At 32.4% G+C, this 21,381-nt stretch overlaps 1 protein-coding gene across 2 annotated transcripts; it reads left to right on the top strand.

Annotated features, from left to right (window-relative positions):
* The first annotated feature begins 2,914 nt into the window (after positions 1 to 2,914).
* On the top strand, positions 2,915 to 9,944 carry LOC105334671 (glycine receptor subunit alpha-2). Of its 2 annotated transcripts, none has more exons than XM_034447238.2 (11): positions 2,915 to 3,511; positions 4,173 to 4,260; positions 5,926 to 5,994; positions 6,485 to 6,566; positions 6,692 to 6,762; positions 7,246 to 7,313; positions 7,392 to 7,615; positions 7,715 to 7,797; positions 8,090 to 8,221; positions 8,455 to 8,828; positions 9,743 to 9,944. In XM_034447238.2, the coding sequence occupies exons 3-11, from the start codon at positions 5,949 to 5,951 to the stop codon at positions 9,899 to 9,901; spliced, it is 1,239 nt and encodes a 412-aa protein (XP_034303129.2). In that variant the 5' UTR covers positions 2,915 to 3,511; positions 4,173 to 4,260; positions 5,926 to 5,948; the 3' UTR covers positions 9,902 to 9,944. The 2 variants fall into 2 exon arrangements, with proteins under 2 accessions (XP_034303129.2, XP_065931131.1); XM_066075059.1 differs by lacking the exon at positions 2,915 to 3,511 and adding an exon at positions 3,876 to 4,065.
* Positions 9,945 to 21,381: the final 11,437 nt, after the last annotated feature.

Genomic DNA, 21,381 nt, shown 5'->3' with positions numbered 1-21,381 from the left:
AGAGAGAAATACCAATAACGACGTCAAGTTGATGAGTAAAATTCCAAACAACAGCCACTGTACGGGTTCTTATTTTTCAGACCTCACTATTCAGAGAATTTGTTGTTTGTTTGGGGTTTCTTCCAAGGAAAGCACAATTTTTATACCATAACCGAAGACTGTTTTTGATAAAACAGTTTTAAAACGGGAAGATGTCTGCTCTCTTGTCAGATTCATTTTAAGAAAATTCAGTTCAACCAAAGAAATATGATGCCTAAGTGGAATCCTAATTAAAAGAAGAGTACTTTTCCCCACAAGCTTTTATGTATAAAATATCTACAGTATATGATATAAAAAATAATTTGTTTACTTTAGTTAAACCAAAATTTACAAATTTTGGCCATATATGGTTTAATTTACATACGAACTTTAAATGGTATTAGATATTCCGGGACACTCTATAATGTAGTAGTTATAGTATGTTGTGCCGTTCGTTCTTTCTAAGAAAACAATTACATATATCACAACATTTTTGCCTCTTTCAAAATCAGTCTAGAATTTGCACAATCGGTAGCTTGAAACAACTCCAAAGTACCTGGAAATCTGTAATATTGTGTTCTCGATATTCGCCTATTCTAAATATACCGGTATTTGTAACATAGCTTGTATAATTTAACTTCGCTTTAGCTTTTTGGTAAATAAAGACCTTTTACATCGTAATTTTCAAATTATATATATAAATATATATATATATGAAGCACAGGAAATTTCACTTTTGTTGGAGCTCCACCTCCTCTGCCCCGACCGAGGCTTGAACTCACGACCTCTGGAACCCATTCTCCTAGCAGTGAGCGGCCACCGCGTTACCCACTCGGTCATCTAGGCAAGACATAAAACTTGCGATGACGAACGAAACCTAGCGCGCTGCTAGGAGAATGGGTTCCAGAGGTGTTGAGTTCAAGCCTCGGTTGGGGCGGAGGTGGAACTCCATTCCCTGTGCTTTATATATATCTATATCATTCACTATGGGCAGGGATATGTCCATTTAAGAGTTATGTTTAGATCTGTATCACACCCCTTGCGGAACTCCTCTGCCTTTTTTCGCTTCGGCACTTTTGCATGTTTACAGACGAAAAGTAATAAATACTAAGTAATAAATACAGGTTTTTTTGCACATGTGATACAGATGACATCACAAAATCCGTATCGGCCTCCGGGGCTGATACAGGTTATCAGCCCTCCAGGGCTGATACAGGTTATCAGCCCTCCAGGGCTGATACGGATATGTATCACACCCCTTGCGGAACTCCTCTGCCTTTTTTCGCTTCGGCACTTTTGCATGTTTACAGACGAAAAATAAAAAAAAAATTCAGTTACAGTCGACATTTTTAAGTGCAGTTGATAACTTCAAATGCTAGCAAATGTTTTAAAGCAGTCAACTTTTAAAACCTGATGAAATTCCGTTCTGTAGCTTCATGTTTGTTAAAACAAGAAGAACTCATATTTTTATCAAATACATGTACATGTCCAGACTTTTTTCAAATAATATGAACAATCAATTTGTTCAAGTTGATTGGTTTTCTTTTTAAATTTATTACTAAGTATGTAATAAATATAATAATAGATACCCTTTTCCATATCACGGCTCGTATCAGCCCTCGACCAATATCAACCCTCGGGCCTTCGGCCCTCGGGCTGATATTGGAGTCTCGGGCTGATACAAGGGTATATTATATATATATATATATATATATATATATATATATATATATATATATATATATATATATATATATATATATATATATATATATATATATATCATAGGCCTTAATCTTTCCATCTCTACATACCCCAATATCCACCAAAATAATCCATTTTATGCTTATGTAGTCGATGATCGTGAAAATAAATAGTGGTATGCCACCATATCCATAAGGATTTCCTGATGGTGGCACGGGACAGTTTTATTTAATACAAGTCACTGTAACCAAGGATTTGTGTCTTCTGAACTCTGTAACTAGAATTTTATCAGCTCCCATTCAGCACCAACACCTTTATTTCACTCCTTACATGGACTAACACGAATCTGAGTTATTACATTTAGGAAACAAAACGTATTAAATTTTCTTCGTTGTTTTTATTTTAGATTTCGACCCTTTCATTTTCGTCCATTTAAAAAAAAAATAATTTTCAGCTTTTTAGACCTCCCCCAGCTAGTTCCCTGCAAAAATTTGACAATATGTACTACATGTATATGCATGTCGAAGCATTACATGTTAGAAACCTATTACGATGTGTATAATTTACTATGTCTTATCCACCTTCTTTTCATGTTGTTTTACCTCCCGTCTGTAACTTGCAATTTCACACTGTAAAGCCAACCCAAAAATAGTAGCCGCAAGTTTTGCATTTTTCTTTTAATTCTCATGTACTTTACATGAAAGACCTATATATTTCATACCGATTGGTACAGAAAAAAATCCATCAAAATAGCTATACTCATTGAAATCATTTCATAAAAGCAACACTTACAAGCCTTCAAATACAGCAATTCTCAGTTTTATAAAAAAGTATTGAGAACTTTATCCGAAACTGTTTGTTGTTACCTTTGAATCGTACAGAACCTCAATCAAATTAAAATGGGTAATACACGCACGCATCATTTTTGTAAATCTTTCCTCATTTAAAGTTATCCAGACGGTTAATCCGGGATACCCAATACTGGCAACTAGGGTGAGAGCTAGGCTCTCACAATCGAACATTGACGAGAAACTAAATTTAGCACAATTTGGGAACATTCCGAGAGGTAAAAGTAGTAAAACTTCTATAAAGAAGAATGGATACACAAATATAAAACATTAATTAGTAAATATGGAACATACATCCTACACCTAAATTTAACTATAAAGCCTAATTTCGGTGAAATTCGAGTACTTGAGTCGTTTTAAAATCATGTATGTCTATTAATTAGACAACCCCTGCGTGATCGGTTTCATGTCTAATACTATCAAAAACAAAATCAAAAACAAAACATCTGACGATTTTGATCCCGATTATGACAGAATGTGTTACCCTTCGCCTGCCGTCGATATTATCACGGATGTTGAAGAAAAAGACGCCAAACTCAATTCCCGTCGGTATTTCTGGTGAAGTGCGAGCAAGCAAGTTAGGCGCGTCAGTGATGGAGCCCAGCAGTGGATGACCACACAAAAGTGTTCTAGTGATCCCCATGTTTCCAGGGATATATGAGTGAACAGCGAGTTCTTAGATTAGCGCGTTTTCCCCAGAAATTTGTTAATTTATTATTTATATCTATTTATGGAATATCAAGTTTCGAGTGAACATCATATAAATAATTCAGATAGTTTACATCGAGGTTCACAAATTGCACTGCACAATATTGATGACCTAGATCGTTATGATTAATAATACAAAAAACGATTCCTCGCCATATGTTCCGCGATGTTTGAAGGAGAGACAATGGAACATGACTGTGAAAATAAAAAAAAGTTTGGACACTACATTAAACGTAAGTAAATCAATATACAGTAATTACTTATACATTCAATCATTTGTTTGCATATGAGCAAGTTCATACGAAGGCAACGTGTCTATCTGCGGTTTATCAGGCTATGATCTGCATAGACCGCAGCACTGTTGTAAGATATATGTAAATAACACACCCCTTATGAACAAGGAGGCAGATTTGTAGAGAAAATGCAGAAACTCATAGAGTTTAATGTTTTAGTTTGCTTTATAATAAATTCAAATACACTTAGAGTATGTGCTGGAATGATTGTTTTCAAAACCATGCATTCAAAAACCCTTTTGAATTGACTTCATTATAATACGATATCATAATAAATAAGCTATTACGGTATTTGAGAACATCCAATCACAATGTAAAGAGACAATGGAAGAGCTAGAAATTTTGAAAGCTAGTGTTTCATGTAATGTTTTGATCGATGTTGGACAATTTGTTCGTTTAGCGCCACATTGATTCTAAACAGTCCTGCCACTGATACAAAACAGATTCGATTAAAGAAGAGTCCATTGATTCCAGTGACAATGGCAGAGAAACGTGTAAAACTAAATAAACAAATTGGACTTTAAATTTGGTGCTCGTCGCGAGACAATTCAATTTTCATTATAAAAATACATTATGAATTTATTCAATATGACAATTGCAGAGTTTGAAAATATGAAAGGAAACTGAAGACTACATCTACACAGAACACGCATCGATAAGGACGACTGAAAACATCCATCAAATTGATAGTAAGTTTACTTGTAGTGTCAAGATACTGAACTTTATCTGTTACGTTAAAAACCAATCTATTGTAGAACAAATTGACAACAGTATTAGGTGCTGATCCAGATCATTATTTCAGATAAAGGTGAGGGGTGTTAATGAACATTTTACCGGAAGCAGAGAGGGTAAACATTTCAAGAGAATGATGGTGCTCTTCTTCAGTCGTCATGATAACTGTTGACTCTTGACGCCGACACCATACCCCAACCATTTGGCTATATCAGTTCATAATATTCATGACCGCGCACGACTCATTTTATTCCAGTGTTATTTACCACAAAGTACCAGTATTCGTATACCGGCAATTCCTTATATGTCAGGAATGTTTAGACCATTAGATGACTTAATTTTCATGAGCTATTGATCGGGACTATTTACAAGTTGTTTGGTTATAGTCGTTATCCTATGTTACACATAGTTCGTGCATAACACGCGCATTTTTAGTTAAGATTGACAGTGAGAAAAATCCAATACAATAATGAATATTCATAATCATTGGTTTCTGAAACATTCTATAGTTTCGTCTTTAAACAATTACAAAAGCAATTGTATGGAGGCCATAGGGTAACCCCCCCCCCCATAATTATTGTTTTTTCCTAAACATTTGACCAAAATAATAATTTCACCCAACTTCACTTAAATTGCACTATTATTATCTTTTAACAATTGATATATACAGGTCACTGAGATAAATTCCTGTGTTATTGGAAGTGTTTAGTTAATGGTTAACATTATGATGTCGCCTACTGACAATTAAAAAAAAATATAAATGTGACAGTGAAAATGATGACAATAACTTGGTACAGTTATGAAGTAATAACTAAATCTCGACGATCGTTTCATTTCCTTTATGGCCTAATGTTTTTTTATAATAAAGAAAAAAGAAATATTTTTTACAAAGTTCAAATTACTCCGACCGATCAAGTAGATGACGTAATCTGATATAGAGAGTAAAGAAGCAGCAATAACTTTGATCGGTTTTAATTTAAAGCGATTATATGTGCACTTTTTTAAAGATTAAAAAGAAATTCTAAAAAGTATTTTCCACTGAGATATAGGGATATGTGTGTTAATAAAACAGTTGTTAAAAATGTAAAAACACAAAATTGAACTTCAACTTTCTGGAGGTACCATTTCTTTACCTCATAAACTCTGTATCAAATCCCCAAACTTAGTCTTGTATTTTCATCCAGTAATATTTTGAGTTATCTCAACTTTTTGATCGAATTGAATTCTGTGATGTCTTTTAGTGCATTTGCCTTGAACTACACAATGTCTAAAGGTAGTGGCTTCTGAATATGATAAATAAGAATTTAGATATGATCTTAACTACAACAAGTGCTCGAATTCAAATGTGACACTTAGACTCAAATTAGAGACAGTACATTCTGGACAAACTAAATGATACAATTTGAACAGCTGTGAGAGGTTAAAAAAAACTATCCAATTTTCGTTCGTTTTGAATGCACTCTGACATTTTACACTTCAAAAGTCCTTTTTTGTTAAGAGTTTCAGTCAGTTATTTTTATAACTGAATTTGCTGCACTATTTCCTTTCGCTGCGTATCTACATGTACAGTAATTTGTAAAAACAAAAATGCAAATTTCTACCAATTTTTTTTTAAAACAAAGCAACTACTGACGAGAGGAACGACATGGAGCTAGGCAATGTTTTTACAGTTCATCCATACAGACTGCAAGGTAACAAAACAATGACTTGATTTACTTAATCTTATGTATGGTTTTTAATGATATAAGACTGAGATCAGTTTCGTGGATACCCATTGGATTGAGAAATAAACATACATATACAGAACGAATTTAGAAGTCATTGCATGAAAATTTATCCCAACGGAAATAAAACTATAATAAAAAATCCACAAAAATTTAAAATGGCTTTTAGTGATCAGTTATCGAAGCTGGTGATATATTGCATGAAAAACTTCATAGGGCCGCGCAATTCCATCAATTGATGAACAATTTATCTCTTGAGAGTTACACGAGAGGATACTAATATGCATTTTATTATTATTATTATTCTGATACCTAGTTCGAATTCTTTTAAAGAAATATGAAAATTTATTATTCATGAATTGACAACATATCTTACTCCCATGGTAGTTTATTGTGTACCATTTATGTCTTTTTCAACGTTGTGACAAATGATATTTATGGTTGTGTTATATTTCAGGGACTGTGTTTAGCACATGCATGTGTCTTCTTTCAATGTTAAACATCCTGCTGAAATCTTGCTTTAGTTTCGAGTTATCAAGGTAATCTAAAACTAATCATATATTTCATACGATATTGAATGCTTTGTTTCATCATTATATTGTGAATATAACATAACTAAGTTAAATAATTAAGTTATAACAAATAATCTGATTAACTTTTGTAGGCATGAGATTTTAAACAGGATACTGAATTCGTCCATCTATGATCCTTTAATCGCCCCAAACTATGAAGACGGTAATAAAAAACTTCTAAAATATAAAACATTAATTATATTATACGAAATTACAACTGATACAAGTACAGTGTATTTATCAATTATTGATAATGAAACAAAAGACACGAACAGAAAACACATAAAATACAACAAAGGTCTTGTAGGACAGAACAAATCAATCATACTCTTACATGTTAATGGTACGTACGTTATACCAAAGAACCAATGCTACACGACAAGATAAGAAGGTACAAATGATACAGAGTACAGTACAGTGCTAGCAGAACAAAAAATGGTATAACATAACTGTGAATAAAAAACGTTTAAATAAAAAATATGTTTTAAAGACAAAAATGTAACGCCACTCAGAAGTAAAGGTAACAAATTATACACGTAAAGTTTACGTTTAAACGTACATAAAGTTCATATTTTACAACCTAATAATGTGATACAGATTCAAAGGGAAAAAAAAGTATTTTTTCACTTTTATTTCTACTTTTCAGATTTTCCTACGAATGTTTCCATTCAAATAGTGATAAAAAACATACACAGTCTTGATGAAATTAACATGGTGAGTTTATTGGTTGAAACTGAATAACAACATATCATCCAAGCACTTCACCTACAAACTTCCATATTTTAAATTTAGGACTATTCAATGGATATCATCTTCAGACAAAAATGGGAGGACAGGCGTTTAAAGTTCGAACATTTTAAAGCCACCTCTTTAGAGCTGGACCACAAGATGATTGAAAAAATCTGGGTCCCGGATTCTTTTTTCCCTCAGGAAAAACGAGCCAAAATTCACGACGTCACTGTTCCAAATCGTTTGCTTCATATTTATAAAAATGGAACCGTCGTGTATAGTATGAGGTAAATGATGATACATATTATAAAATTGCTAAGTTATCATAGACCAAAGAAACTAGAATATTTAATAGATTGGAATAGACTTGACATTTTTATTTATAGGGTGGAGATGACTCTCTCTTGTGAAATGAAATTACAAAATTATCCCTTAGACAGACAGTTGTGTCCTATGAAAATTGAAAGTTGTGAGTAGAGTGTTTTTCATTTTATTTTCTTTTACAATTGAATTGTTTTGAAATAACAAAAAAATAAAAATAAAAAAAGAAATAAAAACAAAACCCAAAACAACCAGCAACTGTTTACAGGTCCTTAAAACAGACTTGTGTTTAAAGGGAAAATGTTTACATAGCAAAATATTTGATGCATTGAATTTCATAAAAAAACCTGCAATTTGCACAAGTTTGCAATAGAAGATGTTGTTTCAATATTTTCAGGAGACCTCTGAGAGATGTGTTAATTTCTTTTGCATTTTTGTAGATAGTTATTCAAAGGAAAACGTAGACTTTCGATGGACAGACAACTCTCCAGTAAAAGTCCCAAAGTTGTCACTCCCCCAATTTAAAATGCCTGAAACCGTAGTGACTACAACCTGCCAAACTCAATATGAAGGTTTAGAGCTTTCTCATACTAAAGTCTTATAATACTATGCTGACCTCTTCCCTAAAACAGAACACAATTTTCTCTATAAGATAAAATATACATTATCAACAATTTACATTTATTTTCATCTGATAGAAACAAGTAAAAGTCAAAAGTTTTAAAACAAATACGATCCTTCATTGACATCAATTATCATGACGAATAGATTGTGAACAATTTCATTTACTATATTTTTCTTGTAGTTGGAGACTTTGCTTGCCTGTTAGTGGAACTTAAATTTGAGCGAAACACCGGATATTACATTTCACAGATTTTCATTCCAAGCATACTAATAGTGATGCTATCGTGGGTTTCGTTTTGGGTTGATATTGACGCCACACCTGCACGTGTCTCGCTAGGTGTCCTCACAGTTCTCACCATGACAACGCAAAGTTCCGGTGCACGAAGCGCTTTACCGAGGGTGTCTTACATTAAAGCCATAGATGTCTGGATGGCAGTTTGTCTCACCTTTGTTTTTATGTCTCTTCTGGAGTTTGCCTACATCAACGTTGTTTCACGGAGAAATTCCAAACCTATTCGCACTGCGTCTCAATGTGATAAAGCATTACGTACAGGAGTAAGTAGGTGGTTTTTTTTAATTTTGTGAAATGGGTCATTTAATTTTCGTCAAATTGTCAGCATCGATCTATTATCAGCTGAAGTTAAATATACATCTTTTTCGATTTTGGACTTTCCGGTTTGGACTTTCCCGCCATTTAGTCAAATTTACTTGACTCCTTGTCCACGCATTTCCTTAGAAACGAGTAAAGGTAGAAAGCCGAAATTTTCAGGAATAATAAAAGACACGCTTGTCTAGCCTCTCATATAACAAATTTTCAAAATCGTTTAAATCGTCTTCAAATGACCTCAGACCAATTTAAAATATAACATCACAATTGCGTTTGCAATTTTGCGTCTACTAACAATTTTCTCGATTTGATTGGATGAAATTTAAAATTAAAATTGTTCAAAATTTAACCTCATATAAATCGAGATAAAAATGACATCAGATAGAGTCAAAATTCAGTCAAAATCTCATCTCATCGCATCTTAGAGAAATCGGATGGAATACCTATTTGTTGCTCGCAACGAGATCGTGTCTAGTTGTGATTCTTGTTTTACGGTTACCGCTTCTCAGGTTTGGTTACTTTTGAAGTCATGGGAAATTATTTCGGTTTTAAATTAGAAAATGCTTTACATTATTAAATTGTTTGTATTAGTCCCTATCATCAATGACTTTAATTAAAAGAAATTCAGATTATCCCGACACTGTTTTTATCTTAAGTTTCACCCTCTTTAGTAAGACATTCGATATAGAATTGTATACCTTCCTTTCAATTTTCAGTAGAGTCTAGCCCGGAAAATGCCTATTTTCTAAATTGTAACAAGTATTGATTTTGACAACCTCAAACCAAAACTAAAAAATAAATGCATGTTATGTTGTTAACTAATTTAATATACATTTCACGGTTCTCTTAATTTATTTTGTAGACAAATCCGACGCTTGCTGCGTCAAACCATATTGACTTCAAGAAACGAGCCCGCCATGTTGACAAACTTGCCAGAGTTATGTTTCCTTTGACATTTTTTCTGTTTAATATGGGTTTTTGGGTGTTCTATCTTGTTATAAACAAGGACAATACCTTTTAACTTTTTAACGTCAGTGCCGACAATCTTTAAGATGTAAAACTGTTGTTACCTGTAAAGGTTATTTATCTTGTATAAATTTCTGTAAATTTGAACAATACTATATTATCTACTAGATATAAAGAACATTAAAATGGTTTTAAAAAATATGTTTAAGCTCTCTCTCTCTCTCTCTCTCTCTCTCTCTCTCGCTGCATTTATTTAAACTGTGACTTTTTAAACTATCCCTAGTGTTATGACAATTATTTTAGTAAATGAGCATAGCTTTTGTAGAAAATAACACCTGTACGATGGAGGTAGCAATTTTGTTTATAATTACACTTTGTGTAAGCATTTTGATCTGTAACATTCAAGGTTTACACATCACTCAACTTTAATAAATATACACTGAATAATAATGATTCTAAACAAATCATTTTGAATAATACACTCCGAGCACATATGATTAAGTTTTTCTTTACAAATCCTATTGCTTCACGTTTCCTCGAAAATTTAAAATAAAAAATTAAAACAGTCTCGACTCTGATGTATACACACAATATTATGATCAGGTTGCAATTTTCATAAATAGTTCTTTTTCATTTTGTATCGTTTCTTGTTCATTTCCCATCCAGCGAACACGTTTAGCGTCCGGGACGGTTGAATATTTAAGGTGGTATGGGGCATTTGTCGAAATTAGTGTGGATACAAATACATTATATAAAATACATGTACTTACACCGGTTTAGAATTTTTAAAACTTTACAATGTTTCACAAAAAATAAAGTTTTTAAAAGTTTTGCATTAAAAGGTAAAAATTTTAAAATCTCCATCATGACTTACGGATTCGTAGTGAACACTCTAACCCAATGCGCTACGCTGTTAGTTGTTAATTATGGAAAAGAAACATTTTTTAAAAATACACTTGATTTTATTATTCATTTCGATAAAAAGTACGTCATAGGTGTGCGATACAACCTTAAAGTATGTTTAAAATGTCAGTGTATGGAATTGTATGGTATCGGGCTAAGGCTTGATAACTTTGTGTCAGCTTATTTTTTATTTAACTCACGAGAAGTAGAGTTATGATTAATGAATGAAGGAAATTAAGACAGATAACACATAACCATACATTTTTTTTCTCACAGGAATGACTACGTTTAAGCTGTGCCTTCAGGGTTTTTTGTGGACCACCTTTATTCGGTTTTAGAGTTCCTGACTTTGTCGGTAACTATTCGATTCTTCTTTGCACTCCATCTCCAAATAATCTATGAATTTGGATTCAAGACCCACCGTTGATTTCTATTTTTGATAAGGTCATCTAAAAGTTTCATTTTTAATTTGTCCTCTTTCTAATTGGCGTAGTTATTCTTTTGGCCATATCTTTGGATTGATTTTTAAAGGGGCATGGTCACGATTTTGATCAGAAATTATTTTTTCGATTTTAATGTTTACAATGCTTCCGTAAGGCATTTTTAATACGCAACCAAAATTTGAGTGTCGTGTGTTGAGTTATAAGCGAGTTACAGAGCTTACAATTCCTCGCTATGTAAAAAAAACCTTTTGTTTACATTTTGAATTTCCAGTTTTAGTCGTCCTAAAATGAATGTGTTAATCGTTGAGGAACTGTTTATTTATATGCTTAAATGAATAATGAATATAGCCGATAGTCTGATGAATGCTTTTCATACAAATATTTCTGAACAATCAAACTGCTTAAAAATCTTTTTCTCAACTTGTAGGTACGATTATTTCAACAATGTCAGACCAGGGTGCATAAAATAGACATTTAGGGGAATTACGGCAAAGTCTTCTTCCTAATGTTCAAAAAATAGAGATGAAATTCCATAAAAGATATGGAGAGGGTGGCATAACATTTTTGCAAAATACGAGTTGACAAGTTTTTAAGTATTTTTGAAAACAATGTTTGTTTAGGGAAGAATCCTTTCAGTTTTGATTGGAAGGAAAGTGGTGCCTCGAGACTGATTATAACAGTTAGAAAGGCATGACTGTTAAGAGTCAGGAGTGGGGTCCCACTTCTCCGGCCACCTCAAGAAAAAGGTGTAAAAATTAAACTTACTATCTTTAGAGGACAAAGTTTTAACTACTTTTTTTATGCAGCCGGGGCTACATATCAACATCTAGCAGATATTAAAACAATTCTTGACAGTTAATCAAAACACTGATTTGGATTTAAAGATGAGGTTTATAATTCTCTTTTTGAGAACACAAATGATGCTATATCTAAAACATACACTCAAATGGCAGCAGAATTGGCTATAGGTGTTATGTTGTTGATACTTGAGAGGCAAGCAAAATATTAATTTCCCGGTGGAATATTTTTTTTTAATTATCAGAATCTCATTAATTGAGAGCATCTGCAGTACAACAACAAACACGTGTTCTGAAAGAGATTTTGTCCAACTAGATGTTTTAATGAGACTTGAACAATCAGCTTCTACAACTGCATATAAGTTTGTTATCATGTGGACTAAAATAAAACATCTACTTGGTTAGATACTCTTTCAAATAGTAAGAAACTTTCCATTATTAATGATGTAAGAAAATCTGCATCTAAAAAATGGAGTTAATAAAAGAAAGACAAAGGTCTTTGATTGAAATTTTAAGAGCTAAACAAGAAATAAGAGTCATGCACTTAAATAAAATGAACAACCAAAGGTAAAGCTAACAAATAAATTGACAGATATGAGTAATTTATAGCAGAAAAAAGATGACATTCAGTCTGTCAAATTAAAGGTGTCTCAAGAATCCAACAAAGACCAGCTGCTAAAAGGTGCGTTAGTTGCATAATTAATGTTAAGAAAAAAAATGTACTATACTTTCTAGCAAAAGTTTTTAAAAAACCAATTCTCCAACAAAGCAGTAAAGGTGTAATGTATTCTATTGACGATCTTGAATATAATCTGGTAGAAGTAATGCAAATAAATGAATATTTGGAAGAAGTGTCTGAAAAATCTAAACTCTCTTACCATCTTTTAAGTCAGATTGAACAAAAATTGAATGAATCGAAAACAAATTAAAGCTACGAAACTAAAAAAAAAGGAGAAAAATAATAATCATTTCTTCTTTCGAGTTTTATTGAGACTCCCAAAAAAATTCGTCAAAAATGAAAGATCAAACTTCAAAAGAAGTTTGTTGGTACAAAAGGGAGGTTTTGTGTGTTAAAAGATTGAATGGATGGATGACAAAGTATGAATGCTTGTATGAAGGTGAAACGGAAATTGCTCTATGAAATCGACAAGATTTGTCTGGTTTTTGAGTTAAGACTACGCAATCGGTGCATATTTCGCTTGAAACCGCGTCATTTTAACTTGTTTTGACGAAATATTAGATAGTTACGCCCTACTGAAAGTCCAAGGTCTTGTTAAATTGGTTCTAACACATATTTTATTGGAAATTTGAACTACTTGAGGAAATTGTATTTAGATGAATTTTAATAATTTGTGTATAACCTACTGGTGACTATATTTTGAAATATGCAAATTTCCGCCATAATGGCGACTATTTTACCGGCCATTTGAAAATATGCAAATTATGACGCAACCAAAGTACAGCTTGAAACATGACAAATTTCAAAATAGGTTGCAAATACTTTAAACAAGTTTTATATTTAATTTTGAATTTTAAATATCAAAAATGCAAAACTTTACAATTCTGGCATCATATTTATCTGTCTATAGTATGATATAAATCATTGTGATGATGTATTCCTTTACTGGTTACAAACTGTAAATAAAATTAGGAAATAAAATATTCTAATATCTTGTAAACAGTTAGAAATAATTAAAATATTCATTATGCATGTAATTCATTTATAATATTCATCAGGAAGAGTTTTAGATAAGAACTAGTTTAGAGGTTAGTGACATTCTATCAGTCATAACAAGAATTCTCGGATAATAAGAGTTACTTCCCTTTGAAGAGTAAATTCTTTGAAATTGACTGCTAGTGTAACATTTTATATTTTATGCATGATGATCAATATTTCCGTATTTATTATTTGCAAATGTGATAAAACGTGTCATATTGTTATTAAATATTGATGTTGTTGTATGTACTTTGTAGGGTGCTTAAATTATAGCATTAGTAACAAATTTAAACCTCAACGGTTGTGTTTTGTTTATTGGATGATAAACCAACGGTTACAACAACTTGAAAATCTTGTATCTTTACTTCTAGTAGGAATATTTCAATGAAATAAAGTTTTTTGGTCTTGTTAAAGATTCTGTTTTCAATATAATAAAATATAAATCGAAAGTAAAGAGCTGGAAATTTCACATGAACCCCCTATAAAGTTTTGTTTTACTGTTAACGCCTCTTCAATTAATTCGACTCTTAATCATTACGATGGCTAGCAGCTGTTATTGTATCGTACACACGACGCAAGGGGAAATTTAAAGGGATTAAATTTTCAATTAATTTATGAGAATTTCATTGTTTTAACATCAAACACATGTGATGCTTTTCAAGAAGGGATGCTTGGCTAAGAGATTGTAAAAACTATTCATGCATTAAAATATTATATTGCACCAAAACAAAGAACATCGCCGATAATGTATCATAACTAAGAAACACCCTACAAGGATTTAAAATAATTCAGCAGAAATGATTTTTAACAATAACATTGACCAAGTTATTGTGCGCATTAGTTCTCTTCCATCGGAAGATTATAAAGTACCGCAAATTGTACAAACCTTACCCGGGTCAACATTTTTTGGGAAAACCCACTTCAACCCAAAATTTCACCTTTTACATTAGTAATGACTCCATTTTATTACAAAAAGTAAAAATTAAGCATTAGATTGGTAGTTTGCATTAAATTAGTTAAGCCGATAAAAAAAAACTAAACATCACTGAAATTGTGACTATCTAAAAGGACCCCGCTGAAATAAGGTTTAGGGAAAAGTTTTAATGCAAAACGTTTTTAAAATAAAATATTTTTTATTCATGGAACGAAACATTGACATTGACCATTAGCACCGCATCGGTATGACCTTGTTCCCAGATCATTCTTGTGTATCTTCAGACCACTTTCTGGTATGCACAATGCTGATCTGGCTGACAAGAATTATGTTCCCATCACATTCTCAAACAAATTAAAACCTGTAAATGCTGAAAGTGTAAACAAAGCAATTAAGATGAACATTCTAAAGGTACCTAAACTAACGAACCCGTGTATATGTGATTAAGATCCCCTCTTACAAGCTTTAGGCTAAAATCTGAACTTAAAAGGATGCATGGTCTCAAGTCGTCTGTTGGCATGTACTAAGACATAGTTTTCAGAGGACTGCCTAGCTTTGAAGTTTTTATGTGGTTATTATTGTAAGCGGTTAATTCAAAATTGAAGAGGAAGCTAGCCGGTTGAATCTGAACAGCTTTTATCTATAATATATAACATCAAATATATAAGGGTTAGCTAAAATTTGGAAGATTTTATACTTTTTCTCTATATGGTCATAAAAGCTACACCATATGGTCAGAACCCTGGCCCAGGGCCCATGAAATTCTCAATTTAGGTAGAGGACTTTATGAACATCTTAATCATATATTTCGTTTTTCTAATAATCGCGATGCAATTTCCCCGCTTTGGCGGATGTCCTCGACCATTAGTAAGTTGACCTGATGCCTTTGGACTACATGTATATGGAATTTTGCATCAAGTCCGCCGCAGAATCTGTTTCTTTCCAATGTCTCTGGCCAATATTATGGGCTTCCGTCACATACTATTGGAAAAGTCGACGTAGACCATTCTGCAAAATTCATTGATTGACATTGAATATCATTTACCCATATGGAACATTTATCAAAATTCATCGATCAACTTCGTTGTGACCGTTGATTAACTATTGATATCTCACTTCACTGTTTTATTGAAGTTTAATTGCATGTATTGTATTCTTTGTCATTTATCATGCTATGAAGGCAATCGCAGCTTCTCGGGCCTTTCCGGCAAGCTCCGAAAAACACCTCGATATGGCACGCCAAATTCACAAAAATGAGCTAAACATAGTTTCACAGTCGATAAACTAGGTTTATCGACTGTTAACTATAGTTTACGGATCGTAAACTATAGTTACCGACGTTAATCTATATTTCACGTCTGTAAACTATAGTTAACACGATAATCTATGTTTCACATCTGTAAACTAAAGTTAACACTGAAAACAATCATTTGCGGTTGTTAAACATAGTTTATCTGATAAATAGGGTTTTATGATCAGTAAACTACGGTAAATCTAAAGCACGCCAAATTCACATAAATTAGCAAAAACACAGTTTCATTGTCGATAAACTAGGTTTATCGGCTGTTAACTATAGTTTACGGATCCTAAACTATAGTTACCGACGTTAATCTATATTTCACATCTGTAAACTATAGTTTACGAATGCAAATCTATGTTTTTCTGTCTGGAAATACACGATAACAATAGATTTTGCTGATAAATATAGATTCACATCTGTAAACTAAAGTTTACATTAGTAAACTATAGTTTAGAGTTGATAAATATAGTTTCACGATTGTGAAACTATATTTATCAGATACAATTCGCATTCGTAATTATCAGATAAACTATGTTTAACAATCGCAAATGATTGTTTTCAGTGTTAACTATAGTTAACAGATGTGAAACATAGATTATCGCGTTAACTATAGTTTACAGACGTGAAATATAGATTAACGTCGTTAACTATAGTTTTCGATCCGTAAATTATAGTTAACAGTCGATAAACCTAGTTTATCGACTGTGAAACTATGTTTAGCTCATTTTTGTGAATTTGTCTGATAAATGTAGTTTCACGATTTGTGAAACTATTATTAACTCATAACTATAGTTTACGATTGTGAATTATAATTAACAAATGTGAATCTATATTTATCAGCAAAATCTTTTGTTAACGTTTTTACAGAGAGATAAACTATGATTATCATTCGTAAACTATAGTTTACATTAGTGAAATATAGTTTCACAGATGAAAACTATAGTAAACGAATCGTTAACTATAGTTTAGGATCCATAAACTATAGTTAACAGCTGATAAACTTAGTTTATCGACTGTGAAACTATGTTTAGCTCATTTTTGTGAATTTGGCGTGCCATACCTCGAGTGTATTACCTAGGCGTCCATGAAAACCCCCTTCTTATAAAACTTGATATAAATACAAAACATTTTTCGATCCGTTGAGATGTGTGCTATACTTCATTAAAGTCAACGATATACCCTAAAATAGAACACAGAAACAACATACAACTGAAGGCGATACTTATGTTAATGGGAAGCGACTCCTTTTTGTATAAAATTCTATCATCCGGTGATGTTAAGACATTTGAGGTGTTTTTCCGAGCTTGCCGGAAAGGCCCCAGAAGTTGCGATTGGCTATGTAAGTAAAGGAAAGCCATATCAAAATATGTCAACACATTTGTTTGATATCTTGAGATAACTCATTTATTGTTTGACAATTATAAAACATACAACGCTTTAAAATCTCAACTAAGAAAAAAATCAACGAAACGTGTTCAAACGCACAATATTTAAGTTAAAAAACAAATCCCTTTTTATTTCAGGGAGATACTTTTTTTTATAAATCTTGCGCACGCTTCCTGTCGTTGATGGCACGATAAAGAACCATCGCAATGAAAACCAAACATCTATTTAGTTTGATTTCTGGAAATAGTTTCGATAGTACAGTCAATCGCTGTTGAACTAGCTAATTAGATTATATATAAATGGTTGTTAATTTTGTATCGACGAAGATGGTAAATAATTGATTAACTTGTAAATTGTATATTCTCATTAAGTCCTAAGGACCTTTTGAAACTTTAAAATGACTGCGAAACAATGGCCTGCAAACTCAATTTCGAGAACCTTCTGGACCCGGTTGCGCAAAAATTAACTTTACTCTTTGGTTAAATCCTTTATACGGTAATTTCATAAGCCTCACCAGTAAATTTTGGTAAGTTATCCATTCTGCAAAAGTGATTTAAGTCTTTTAAAGCTTCTCGCTTCTTTGATGTCGACCTTGCCGGCGACACATGAGGAAGCATCGCAAAGAAGGCGACGCATAGACCAGCATAGACATTTTGGTCATACCTTTGATGATGCAGGATGTGAATATAACATGTTATGTCGTCCCACCATAACTCAGAAGTTATTCTTTTTCCACAATAAGTCAGGTGGAGATACCTCTACAATACGATACCACAGGGAACGCCATTATTACTTATTAGGTTAGTTACTGACTCACTACGGAAATATATTGGGTTGATCAATCTCATAGATGGCCGAGGCGAAGCCGAGCCTTCTATGAGATTGATCAACCCAATATATTTCCGTAGTGAGTCAGTAACTAACCTAATAAGTGTTTTGTTTTCTCGAGGACCTTCAAGCGACATATTAATTCACAAATAGCGATGATCTACGCAAAGCCATGTACAAGATGTCTTACATCTCCTCCAATTTAACTCATTTAAACTGATTAACTCTTCAAAATTTTCAATCTCACCTTACAAATACTCTTTCAAAATCTTTGCTTCACCCATGTTTACTTACAATGTTTTGTTGCTATTCAATTTTAAATGTTTTCTCCCTTTCCTCTGCAGAGATTTGAGCAAATTTCGACGCTGCCATTTTGTTCTGCTCCAGACAAAACAATGTGACGTCAATATTCTAAGGGCAACTACTCTAATTTTAAAGAATTTTAAAGGGCAACTACTCCAAATACTTTAAGAACTTACGGCATGCAGTTTATGTATAAAATACTATGAAATTTCGAAATGAGTAAGCGAAGCGTCGACCAATGACGGCCATATTGCCTAATATTATTTCTCAAAGAACAAATATAGAGATATATGAGGCAATCACGTGCTATGTTTAAACCAATGAAAATGTGACATTTCAGTCCGAGGGAAAACAAAAAACTGTTTAGAGCTTCTAGGAGAGCGTACGCGATGTTCATTAAATATTTTGGCTATTTGATGACCACGCCCACTACACATACATGTATACTATAAAGATAATCTAAATCCGCTCCACTCTTGAACATTGAAAATTAGGGAATTTTTTAAATATATGTTGCTTGCAACATCATGATGTAAATTCCTACTCTAAAGAAATAGACTGGTTTACTTGCACCGATTATCATTGCTTATTGTTTGCATTTGCATTTAAAGATCTTGTTCCCAACTTTGATATTAAGTAAAAAGTAAGACTTGAAGATTTAAAAAATCCTCATTTTCGCTTCAACTTATATTAAGAAGGTCCTGGTTTTTTGAAAAAAAAGTTGTTTAAATCTAATAATTATAATTGTTTGTTATCCGTACCGTATCCGTATTCTAGATTTCGATCAGTCGTTTAACTGGGGGTTTTTGTAAGCGCAGCTCCTCGTTTACCGCAGCACGAAATTTCAACTTTGTAGGCATTTAGAACACTATGTAATAATAACAGTAACAGGATTTTCCAATCATTTTTTTTTAACACTGGTGAATTTTGCCCCCCCCCCCCCCCCAAAGTTTTTCACAAAAAAGGATGAAATATTTTTTGTAATATTTGTTTTATATATCAGATATACTTAAACTGTTACTACTACAAGTATTATAATTATTATTACTCTTATTATATGTAATATTACATATATATTCATATCATTATTGTCCAAACTGTTTTGTATCATAAAGTATTGTAAATTAAAATCTTAATTAACATTACACAAAAATGCTTTGTGTAAATTTAAATTTGTTCAGGAACTAAGGGGTCAGGAACAAGCGTTATACGAGTTTAAAATTCATAATAGATATAAGAGTAAATAATTCTTCTGAAAAACACTATTAAAGATTTGTAAAAAGAGAGGAAGAAAGCTCTAATTCTAAGATATGTATTTTTTTCCCTGAAGGTCATAGTAAAGCTTTTCATCGTATTGTCTACTATTTATGCGGGGCACTTTAAGATGGTCACCTTTTCAATGTTGTCTAGTTTGAACAAGATTAACTAAACATGAAGGATCAACAAATAGTTACCTGTTTAGACTTTCACACGGGTAATTGTGACATCATAATCAGTGCATTTTCCCGTATTTCTTTGATAATTGAAAAGAGGATATAAATCTGTAGAAGAATTTTTATTAGAAAATGAAGCTATTAGAAATGTAACATTAGAAATGGCCAAAGTTGTCCCCCACAACGAAATCCATATAACTTTATCGTTTATTAATATCAATGTGTCTTGTATCAAAACATCAATTTCGCTGTGGGCGACGGCTGCGGACATATTTTCTACTTCACAAAACTCTTAAAAAATGTACCATTTTTCATCTTCTTCTTCTTTTTTTGCTACAGCTTAGAAATATGACAAAATAATGAAATCAATATTATTTAAAAACATGATAAATTTCTCAGAAACTTTATCTGTCTTAAATATGAAAATCAACAAATATTTAAAATCAATTTTTTCTTATAGCGGCTAAGGAACATGCCTTCTAGAACGATAAATGCATACCCCTGACAAGAGAGAGAGAATGCATACCCCTGACAAGAGTCAGAGAGAGAGAGAGAGAGAGAGAGAGAGAGAGAGAGAGAGGCTGCTCTATTAGCTGAGCATTCCGATCATGTAAAACAACACAACGGGACCCATCCTCTCTCTCTTACCATACCTCAACATATGTTCTTAATTAAAGGCTGATCAGCGACCGGGCCACATATTTCACATCTTCATTGTTTTCACGGACAATTAACTATATTGATATCAACTGTCTTTCTGAATGCAAATCTGCATTCCAATAAAATGATTAAAATGTTTATATTTCTCAAACCATATTAATGGTACATGTACATGAGGTACAAAAAAAAAATATTTACAAATGTACAATTGATTTGAAATTCATAATATGAGTAAATAATTCTTCTGAAGAATCAAGTTAAAGATTTTTCTAAGGGCGAGTTACGGGTTGCAATAAACGCAAAGTCGCGAATTCTTTTATCTATAGAAATCAGAGATTTTGCTGTTTAAAATTGTCGCGAATTCCTCTATCTATAAAATTCAAAGAGCACTACATGTAGCTGTTTAAAAAGCAAAAGTTTATTCAAAATACATACTTGATTAAATTGTGTTCCGTTGTGTCGTAAGTAATTTTTCTCTACGTTCAAACAAATGATTTATCAAAGACAATGAAAAAGTTAACATCCATTCTGGTGATATAAATGATTAAAAACTTGGATGTCAAAATCTACCGGGACTTTAAAAAATGATGACCGATATTAATTTTACTTCAAATAAATGCGAAAATGGCATGATATGGAGTGATATTTAAAACTTCAAAGAATTCCTGTAGAATTAACCACTTTAAAAATTACGGTTGCAATAAGAGATTATATAGAAAATCAAACAATAAATGGTGTTTTTGCAACAAAAAGGCATAAATAATTGTAGATCTACCATCTATATGTATACGTAGCTCTACGAGAAAAACTAAGGATGACATGCGGCATATC

The sequence above is a fragment of the Magallana gigas genome, chromosome 2 (genome assembly GCF_963853765.1).
Source record: "Magallana gigas chromosome 2, xbMagGiga1.1, whole genome shotgun sequence".
In the NCBI taxonomy this organism is placed as follows: Eukaryota; Metazoa; Mollusca; class Bivalvia; order Ostreida; family Ostreidae; genus Magallana; species Magallana gigas.
The sequence above is the reverse complement of the archived record's forward strand: the minus strand, read 5'-3'. Positions and strand labels throughout refer to the sequence as shown.

Coding starts and splice junctions, on each gene's coding strand:
- LOC105334671 (XM_034447238.2), top strand. CDS start 5,949: ATGGAGCTAGGCAATGTTTTTACAGTTCATCCATACAGACTGCAAG. Junction 5,995..6,484: donor TCATCCATACAGACTGCAAG/GTAACAAAACAA, acceptor GTTATATTTCAG/GGACTGTGTTTAGCACATGC. Junction 7,798..8,089: donor TCCTATGAAAATTGAAAGTT/GTGAGTAGAGTG, acceptor GCATTTTTGTAG/ATAGTTATTCAAAGGAAAAC.